At 53.4% G+C, this 10,275-nt stretch overlaps 1 protein-coding gene across 2 annotated transcripts; it reads right to left on the bottom strand.

Annotated features, from left to right (window-relative positions):
• Window positions 1–307: 307 nt before the first annotated feature.
• Window positions 308–9,855, bottom strand: SSRP1 (structure specific recognition protein 1). Of its 2 annotated transcripts, XM_042906322.1 has the most exons (17): window positions 9,758–9,855; window positions 9,132–9,267; window positions 8,019–8,204; window positions 7,381–7,486; window positions 6,658–6,848; window positions 6,323–6,553; window positions 6,092–6,195; window positions 5,861–5,989; window positions 5,396–5,617; window positions 4,667–4,739; window positions 4,120–4,258; window positions 3,907–3,952; window positions 2,623–2,752; window positions 2,026–2,196; window positions 1,768–1,856; window positions 1,050–1,236; window positions 308–810 (listed from the first exon to the last, which is right to left on the bottom strand). In XM_042906322.1, the coding sequence occupies exons 2-17, from the start codon at window positions 9,183–9,185 to the stop codon at window positions 739–741; spliced, it is 2,130 nt and encodes a 709-aa protein (XP_042762256.1). In that variant the 5' UTR covers window positions 9,186–9,267; window positions 9,758–9,855; the 3' UTR covers window positions 308–738. The 2 variants fall into 2 exon arrangements, with proteins under 2 accessions (XP_042762256.1, XP_042762255.1); XM_042906321.1 differs by lacking the exon at window positions 9,758–9,855 and having other exon boundaries at window positions 9,132–9,567.
• Between the last annotated feature and the right edge of the window lie 420 nt (window positions 9,856–10,275).

Raw genomic sequence — 10,275 nt, forward strand, 5'->3', positions numbered from 1 at the left:
GAAGACCGTTGACTCCTAGGTGATTGAGGACTGCGCCAGAAGCTGCCTCCCCTCAGCTTGGCTAATGGAGTGAACTGTGAAAGTGACTTCCTAATCAGATCAGCTCTCATTTCTAGACTCTCAGGTGGCCCATCCCGGCAGAAGAGAGTGAAAACCAATGCTTGTCCAACCGGGAACAGAACAGGATGTACCTGGAGACTTGCTTCCCGGCTGGCCAGCAGAGCCCTGCCCAGTCACAACAGCACGGTAAACACCACCAAAAACAATGGGGACAATACAACAGGGCTAGAGAGGAGGCATAAGGACATGGTTTCCAAAGTCAGTTCCCTTTATTAAATGTTGAATTTTCACAGACCAGAAATACAAAATAAAAGTAGAAATAGACCCCAGTTAGGAGCTACAGGCCTGATCGCACATGACCCCTGCCGCAGCAACTTGAACAGGAGAAGCAGCGGCTACATCCCTAAGGTCGGGAGAGCAGGCCAAGTGTTTCACCCTGCACTGCCCTGCCCCCCACCCAGTCTCTCCCCAAATTATAAAGAGCCATCCTCGGAAAGCAGTAGAGGGAAAACACCTCCCCTGCTGCCCCAGTTGAAGTGCACATCCCACCAGAAGAGCTTGTCCAGATGGCACAAAATCCAAGGACTACATTTCATAGGAGGAACTGGTACCAAAACACGGGTGGAGAGACTGCAGGTGTGACAGGGCAACCTCCAGAAGAGAGAATTTCCCCCTGCTCTACTCATCAGATCCTGATGCTGAGTCTTCTGAGCTAGGGGGAGTACTGGCCAGCTCCTCCTCTTCAGAGTCCTGAAAATCAAAGGTCTCTTAAGGAGAAACGTTGCGTCCTGGTTGCCCTCCCGGGGAGCCACTTTTCAGTGATGGAAGGACCCCTAATTCCCTACTCCCTCTCCCTGAGCTGCAGCACTGGCCTTCGGACCTCCAATCTGCACTCCCTTCCCCCCTCATTACTCTCACAGACCTACCACAGCCCCTGGCCCCCAGCCAACCACCCCTCAGGGGCCCCTCATCCCAAACTCCTGCCTCACCTCGCTCCGCCTTCTCTTCTTTTTGCTCTTGTTCTCTCCAGAAGAGCTCTCATCACTGGACACAAACTCTTTGCTCTTAAAGCTCTCACTCAGCTGCCTTGACGACGACTTGGATGATGAACCCCTCGAGGGCGTTGATTTCTTTTCCACCTTCACCTTTACTTTCTTCTTCTTCTTTGACTTGTCCCTATAACAGCAAGAGGGAGAAGGGTCTGGGCCTTCAGGCTCACCCACCAAAGCCAATCCACCCTAACTTTTAACAGAACTTTTCTCACTCACGGCTGCACTGCTATCTCACTATGAACGCAAACAGCCAGCCAGGTCAGCCCCAAGAGCCCCAAGGGAGGGTGTCCTAAGCAAATAACCAGAAAAATCACAGGCCGGAGCCTGAAGCAGTTGCACTCACAGACTTATCTGGCATCTCTTGCTTTGTCTTTAAAAGTTCATGTGAATGATGTTCCGTTGTAATTTTTTGTTAATTCCCCCATACCTTTGAATAAAACTGACCCTCATGAAAAGGGCCCCCTTTATCCTGTGACTTCAGCAATTCCCTAGCAAACTGCCCATACTTGGGTAATTGCCTACCCAGACTTGAGGAGCACTGCCCTATTGCGGTCAGAGCATACCTATTATCTTCAGCACCCTGATTCTCAACCTAGACCTGCAAAAATAGATGTCAAAAAAGCAATCACTGGGCCATTTTGTTCCCAACACTCACCTCTTAGAAGACTCACCCCGGCCCCCTTCATATTCTTTCATGGCTTTTTCATATTCCCTCCTGGCATCCTCAGCCTTGCGATCCCACTCCTGTCTCTCACGCACACACACACACACACACACACACATACACACACACGAAGAAAAAAAAAAAAGAGAGAGAGAAGAATGAGGCCTCTTCCCTGACAAAGGCAAAATCTATACAGAAAAGTCTCACCAAAGGCCCATCCCTGCCCCCTCTATCTCTGCTACCGCTCACCTCTTTCTTCTCTTTGGACATTCCCTTCCAGATCTCGCCTGCCTTCTTGGAAAGATCTGTGATACTGATGCCGGGATGGTCTGACTTGATCTTCTCTCGGCTGGCGTTGAGCCACAGCATGTAGGCAGACATTGGCCTCTTGGGGGCATTGGGGTCTTTGCCCTTCTTCACCTACATAAGAACCCAAATGCCTTCAACCATCTTTTTCTCACAGACACCCCCATGTTCTCCGAAAGAAATTACTGACAACACCGACTTGGAGGAAAAACGGGGAGAAGGACTAAATAGGCATAGAGCTAAACTAAGGGCTCCCAATGACAGGAACCCTGTTTTCCTCCCCCCAGTACCCAGTGCCTAGCTCACCAGGGGCCCCTTGTCTGGGGCTGCTGGGACAGAAGAAGCCAGTCTCCTAATTCAGATCTCCCAGAAGCTAATTATCTCAAAGGCCAGAGAGAAAACTTTCCAAGAAGATACTCCTCAAGGCCATATTCATTGGCCACAAAAAGCAGCCCCAGGCCCACCTGACAGGCCCCACTGGTGGTGGACGGAAGGCAAAGGGAACGGCTTCCCCAACACCCTCCCAACCCAAGCGTGTACCTCCACAGGCTTCTTGCGGCTCTTGCGGTCCTTGGCCATCTTGGCCTTTTTAAGCTGCTTCCGTTTCTTCTCGTCCCGGTCACTGTCACCCTCATTACTGGAGGAGCTGGCAGAGGCGTTGCTGTCAAACCTGCCAGGGGGAGGGGGGGCTTAGACCCAGGAGTGAGGACAGCACCCCACAGCCTCAGGGCAAGAGGGAAATGAGTCTAAAGCTCCCTGCCCAGAAAAGGGGAGGCGGGACCACAGGACAGCCTCCACCATTGGTCTCCACCCTGCTTCCTCCTCTCCACTGAGGTGGCTTTGGGTCCCCTCCCCACACCGGCCCTGCCTCTTCACACCCAGCATGGCATCAGTCAACCAGTGAGACACCAAGTAACAAAGGCTTCAGCTGCTCTCCTTGGTCAAGGCCTAACCCACGACCTCCTCCACCCCCATACTCTTGGGGACAGACACTTGGTCTCATCTTGCCCAGAACATGCCCCAAGGCCTCTTCACTACCTCCTTTGAGCTACTTGTCTTAATCCACCCTAGAGTCTTTTGTGATGAAGGGACAATCATTATAGAAAAGGGAAAATTTTTTGTAAGTAAATATAATAAAATAAAATCTAGGGCCGCCCGGTGGGCTCAGTCGGGAGAGCATACGATTCTTGATTTCAGGGTTGTGAGTTCAAGCCCCACACTGGATGCAGAGATTACTTTAAAAGAAAAAGAAAAAAAACAGGAAAACTAACTTCAGTCCAAGTCCATCCATACCCATATAATTAGGTTCTTTAAAATACACAGGGAGGAGCACCTGGGTGGCTCAGTTGGTTAAGCTTCCAACTTCAGCTTGGGTCATGATCTCACAGTTCATGAGTTCAAGCCCGGTGTTGGGCTCTGTGCTGACAGCTCAGAGCCTGGAGCCTGCTTCAGATTCTGTGTCTCCCTCTCTCTCTGCCCCTCCCCTGCTCATGCCCTCTCTCTCAAAAATAAATAAAACATTTTAAGAAATAAAATAAAATACACAGATTCAGCAACCGACCCCAACACTCCCAGCTAGTGAGTGGGCAAGCACTGGCTCTCAGTGCCATTTTCTCCCCACTGCTTTTTTGGCTTTCCGACGTGCCTTGCACTTGCAAAGCCCTGGACGATTTTGAAAGCATTTCCGGGTGTTACCTCATTGGAGGTCACGTTCCCACCCTGGGTCAGTAGCTAATGCTGGGACACGAGAAATGTCCAGATATCTTCTGGTCCCTCAAGCTTACAGGCCTCCACCTCACCCCCGTGAATGGAACCAAAACTCACTCCTCTGCTACGTCTTCCTCCTCTTCACCTGGGTTGAATGACTCATCTGAAGAAGAACACGGGATGCATCAGCATCACCCCATACGGAGACCCCAGCCCCTACCCAGACACCCAGCTCTGGCCCCAGGCAAGAGTCTGACCGCCCCCAGCCCCAGCACCGCCGAGGCTAGCCCACTGGTACCCCCAGCCCCAGCACCGCCGAGGCTAGCCCACCGGTTTCTTCTCCTGAGTCATCACTGCTGTCGTTGGCATTCTCTTCCCGGATCTTGCCCTCCTCCTTCATCCGCTCCAAGTACGCATCATGCTGGTCCTCATCAGAGTCGGCATACTCGTCGTAGCTTGGGTTCATACCCTAGCCAGAGAAGAGAGGGGAGTGAGGGCCGGCTCACCCTGGTGCAGAAGCCCTGTACACTCAAAAGCACACCCCCATGCCTGTGAGTAAGACCAGCTCCCAGAAGACCCTGGGGCCGGACTGTCCACACACAGCCAACATGCAGGGCCGATGCCCGAGGACTTCCTGCCAACTGGGTTAGTCCCAGCCCCTCCCACTCCCGGCCCCGCTGGGGGCTCCTGAGGGGCTGCAGAGGCTGCTCTAAGGTCATGCTGAGGAAACCTGCACCAGGAGGGGGGAAGGGTCACACGCACCTCTTTTTTCTATAAGGGTAAGAAGAAAAGAGAGAGTGAAGAAGAAGCCAGGAGAATCCATCCCTGCCCACCCCCGACAGGAGAAGAGGGTCATCCTTTCCACACACACAGATACCTCTTTTAATCCTCGGTTCTTGATGTTGAGTTTTTTTGCGTTGACAAAATCAAACAGTTTCCCATACTCCTCCCTGTGTGGGGAGAGGCACCGTGTTACTAGATGGAGGGGCTGACGCAGGGGTGTACCATGTGCTGGTCTGACACCCATCGGCCAGGGCGGACTGTGGGGCCTGCAGCTGGCGAGCACGCTGCCCAACCTAATAGCCCACAGACCCCTGGGGGCAGCGGTGAGGGAGAGTCAGACACTAGTCTTCGAAGGAACCTGCAGTCTCAAGCATCTGGGAAAGAAAGGATGAGGAAGGGTGTGTACCTAGGCACCAGATATGCCCAGGGCAGGGGTAGAACGTCAGGGAAAGGGACGTTCTCATCTTTGTACTAGTCTGAATTTCGTACTTCACAGGGTTGTTATGAAGACTCAGCCTGAAGATGTTTGTAAGACGCTCAGCCCACAGTGAGCACTCAATAAACATTAGCTACTCTCTTCCCGGGCACAAAACTCATTCCGGGAAAGGGAGAGATAGCATTTCCATCATAGGGGGAGTGGAGAAGAAGGGCTAGTACCGGACACCTAATATGGGAAACAATCTAAGTACAGAAAGTGATAGGCTTTCCTCCAAGGAGGACCAAATCCCAGGGACGCAAAAGAAAAATTCTGCTCAAGGCTTGAAAAGTTGGGGAAGAGTCACAGGCCCAGAATGCCTAGGAAGTGACTGGCGGAAGCCCTCACCTCTCAATGCTACTGAAGGTGTACTGGGTGCCCTGCTTGGTCTCAATTTCAAAGTCAAAGGAGCGAGTGGTGGTGGTGCCGCGGGCGAAGTTGACAAAGGAGATCTCATCGAAGCGGATGTGCACGGGGGGCTTGTGGACGTAGATGAAGCCCCGCTCCAGGGGGTACAGCAGTCCTGAGCTCGCCTTGTAGGAGCAGGTGATGCACTGGGCCCCTGAATGCCTGGCGGAGGATGTGGGGAGCCCAGTCAGTGCCTACCTCAGCAGCAGGTGGCACAGAACCAAAGGCACCTCTCTCAGCAGCGACATGAGTATCCTCAGGCCCTCGCGTGAGGAAACCTCACTAGGCTGACCCCTAAGCAGACAGCTGACACCCATCATGGTCAGACCCAACCTGACCTCCAAGAGATTAGGTTCCCAGCACGGTGCCCCCTAGGCGGGCCAGAGCCCAGACCAGCACTCTCACCCTTGGAAGTTGCCTGGGACTGTAATCTTGCGGTTGACCAGGGCTTTCATGACCCGGCTGACCATCTCGTACAGGGATCCTGACATGTTCTTAGTGAGCCGCCCCTCAAAGCGCTTCTCCACCTCTTCCCTGCAAACAGAGGAATGCGAGGTCACAAGCACTGCTGCCTTCTAACAGCACGCCGGTCTCCTGCCAGGACAGCGGGGGACAAGAGTTCGGGGACACACTCACTCGTTCATGTTGAGAGTCAAGGAGATGTCCTCATCCTTGGAGAAGAGGAGGATCAGGAAGTGGTAACGGGTTTGGCCCTGCTTGATGGGGGGATCTAGGCTGATCTGGTAAGGAAGAGCCGACAAGGTTTAGCACCACGAGAACTGCTGACGAACCGAACACCGGCAAGATCCATCTACTAAAGACTCGGGCACAAACCAGGCCGATCCACCCCCAGGGGCTTCTGCTTACCACAAAGAACATCTGGCGCTGGTCCTTGTGGGGCAGCAGAAAGAGACGCAGCACGGTGGTATAGGGGATCTTGTAGTCGAAGGTCTTGCCGTGCAGGTGCAGAAAGGTGGGGTAGATCCGAATGTCATAACGGCCTCGGGGAGTCAGACACTGCAGCTCCCGGAAGATGCAGATGGCGTCTCCAGTGGCCTGGATCACATCCGCCTTGGACAGCACGTTCTGGGCAAAGGCCTGCAGAAGTGCACCCTGGTAGTCAGGCAGCGGCGACCTGCTCCCAGGCCGGCCAGGGCCTGCTCAGCACCATATGCTCCCAAGGCGAAGAGGGGAGGCCTCACCTCAACAGGGTCCACGCCATCCTCCTGGGTGGGAGGCACATAGAAGCGCACCTCCATGAGAGAGACCTCTGCGTCGTCGTTCTGGTGGAATTCTAGTGTCACCTCATTCTTGCCTGTGGTACACTGGGACACGTTGCTCAGGGGGATCTCGAAGACCGGCTGGTCGCCGATGTCAAAGGAAAGCAGCTGCCCTGAGGGGTAAGGGCTTATCAGCCACAAGCTCCTTCCCTCAAGGTGTGCAGAAACAGCCTTCCCACCAGACTGCTGACCTCCTGAGGGTAGGACCTGGGGCTGTTCTGTTCACACTGTCCCCCCAAGACGAGGCACAGTGCCTCATACCCCCTTCGTCCTTGATAAATATATGATGACCTATAGGGGCACCTGGGTGGCTCAGTCGGTTAAACGTCCAGCTCTTGACTTTGGCTCAGGTCATGATCTCACGGTTCGTGAGTTCGAGCCCTGAGTCGGGCTCTGTGCTGGCAGCACGGAGCCTGATGGGGATTCTTTCTCTCTCTGCCTCTGTCTCTGCCCCTCCCCTGCTCGCGCGCTCTTTGCCTCTCTCTCAAAATAATTAACAAACATTAAAAAAAATTTTTTTGAATATATGATTAATTACAAACTGACAAGAAACCATAAATAGTAGCAGAAAGGAGTAAAACAAGGTAAAGGCTGACATCCTTCATCGGACCTTCTCTTCCAAACCTTAGTCTTCCCAGGACTCACCACCAAACTTCACCGTTCCCCAGTTCCAGCCCTTCACACAGAGGTCCTTCTCCATAAGCTCAAGACGATAGTGAGTTTTGAAGAAATCTGAGAGTTTCTCAAACTCCTGTGGGTAGAGGGGAGAGAGCAATCCCTGTAAACCCCGGTGGCCTTAACACAAACTTAAGCATGCTGGGATTATCTGTGAGAAACTGCTTCAGTATCCTTTCTATCAGAAACCCAGGCTGTTGAAAGAAGTTGTTGCTGAGGACCAGACCCTCAGACTAGGGGAGGAGGAAAGTATATGAATAACATTTCTGGTTATAGGCCTCACAGTGCCCTCTGACTTTATAGAAGTACTGCTTTAACGAGAGAGAAAATAAAAAACGGAGTAAGACCTTTGACTCGAGCAGTTCAAAACGGAAAAAGAAAACTCAAACTAAAGCACTAAGACTCTGAATCTGGATAAAGGCAATGAGCAGAAACCACCAAAAATTTATAACGGTAGAAAAGCTTCTGGAGTCAAAGCACAAGACACCCAAAGCTGAACACTGCTTAACGGCCTCGAAGGCCCTGCTCAAAGAAGCCCCAACTCTTTCTAGATCAAAAACAAACAAGACGGCATAGTAAAAAGGGTTTATGGCCACAGAACATCTCACCGATTCTCGGAAGCCGTCATACTTGTAGACATGGCCGTTCTTTGTAAGCAGTTTCAGTCCGTGGCCCAGGGCAACACGGCGCCAGATGCCTTCTGTCAACTCCCCAGCCTGGATGTTGTCCACTTTGCCCGTCTTACTATTCTTGAAGATGATACCCTGGCGGCTCAACCTCAGCCGACCATCATTCTGTTGGAAAAACAGGCCCAAATGGAAGGGTACAACGCACAGGTGTACCAGGCTCAGACAGTCCCACCCAACACCTATCCTGGGCTGGCCAGGTACAGATGTGGGACCAATAGCTGCAGGGGCGAGAGTCAGAAAGAAGAGACAAATAACCAGGAAATCTGGATGCTAACACCAAACGCCGGCATCCAAAACCCTTGCGAGTCCTCGGTTTCAGCGCTCGGGACTGAGCGGGACAAGCGGTCCCTCTCAAGCTCAGATCCTGGGATTCCTATACAGTCGGTCTTTGAATTACGATGGCTCTGCTTAACAATTTTTCAACTTGATGGCAGTGTGAAAATGATACATGTCCAACAGAAACCGTTATGTGAATTTTGAATTTGTGTCTTCTCCCAAGCGAGCAGCATGTGGTACACGCTCTCATGATGCGGGGCAGTGGCAGCGAGGCATGGCTCCCCAGTCAGCCCCCACGATCACCAGCGTCCACAACCAACACACGCGCTCTGACTGACCGTGCTCTACCCATTGTTTCACTTTCACGACAGTATGCAATAAACCACGTGGGGTGTTCAAACTTTATTATAAGGTAGGCTCTATGTCTGAGGATTCTGTACAGCTGTACGCCCATGTAAACATTCTGAAACCCTGCGTAAGGTAGGTTAGACTAACCTAGGATGTTCATCAGGTTACACGTATTAAGTGTATTTTTGACTTAAAGGGTATTTTCACTTTACAGTGGGTTTGGAGGGACATAAGGGAAGTCGAGAAAGATCTATACACACTGCTTTCTGTTGGCAAAACACCGACTACGTTATATTCGGACTCCTTTTCCAAAGTAGCAACGTCAGCAAAGCAAGCTCTTGCAAATGGACAAAAAGTCTACTGTCCTTCCCTCTGTTGGCCTGTACTAAAAACCCAAGCTCTTCTTACCATGGAGCCTTTCACCTCCTGATAGATGTCGTTGAACTCCAGTGTTTCCGCCATACTGATGTGCCCCTGGTGGCCTCCACTGGGAGCTGGGCCCCAACTCCCGGCTGAGTGTGCAGATACTCAGCAGGCTGGGAATCTGAATTCAAGAGGGAGACGGAGAAACATCAAAGACGACACCTCACTCGACCCATGGACGGAGCCAGGTGGCAACCCCTGGCTGAGCCTGGGATGTCTCAGGATCTCCTCTGCCTGGGAACCCACAGGCAGGCCCTGCAGACTTCTCAAGGAGTCAGGCCCCGCAGGGGCTGGAGAACCCGGCCTGGAGGAGCGCTCACACCCGGGCCACAACCCGCTCCGGGCGCTCCGCCGGGAGCCATGGCAACGAGTAGTAGAACCCGGATCCTGCCCGGAGCTTGCACTTGGCCCGCGCCCGGACCCAGCTGCGAGCACAAGGTTTCTCTCCCAGCGCTCCCACCGCGCCACGGCCCGGGACCCACGGTTCCCCCTCCCCCTAAAATGGATTCGCCCGCTGCCCGTGGATTCGAACGCGGAACGGTCCATCTTGAGCGTCCCGCGGGGGAGCGGGGCCCGCGCCCTCCGGGGACACAGGGCCGGAGACCACCCACCTTCTCAAGATGCAGCCTCGCTACGGCCCAGGTGCGGGCGGTGGGCGCGCTGGGGGACGCGGGAGGGGGGGGCGGGGACAAGGGGGACTTGGGGGGGACGCTGGGGAAGCTTTTCCCGCGTGCGCGGCCCCGCGTCCCGCCACCGGAAGCCGTGCACGGACCATAGAGAGGACGAGCTGGCTAGAGAGACGTGAGTCCGGCCCGCCTACGAGGGTGTCGTATAGAGCGTCGGCCGCCCTGGAGGACCTGAGAGAAGGGGATCCGCGAGGAAGCAGCGCGGCGCGAACCTGACAAAAAGATGGGAGCGCTCGGGGCTCTTTCTTTAAAAATTACATCTCTCCAGTGGAGGACTAAGTTCTGGAGGGAAATTGCGTAGTTTTATCTTGTTAGACTTGCCACAGATTGCGTATGCCTGTCTGTCCCTCTGTCTTGCACAGGAGCAGTTTCTGTGGAGTAGAAAGGAGTCTCTGGGTACAAGAAGAAAAATATTTCGAGTTGCGGAGAGAGGTGACCCGCCC

The sequence above is a fragment of the Panthera leo genome, chromosome D1 (genome assembly GCF_018350215.1).
Source record: "Panthera leo isolate Ple1 chromosome D1, P.leo_Ple1_pat1.1, whole genome shotgun sequence".
In the NCBI taxonomy this organism is placed as follows: Eukaryota; Metazoa; Chordata; class Mammalia; order Carnivora; family Felidae; genus Panthera; species Panthera leo.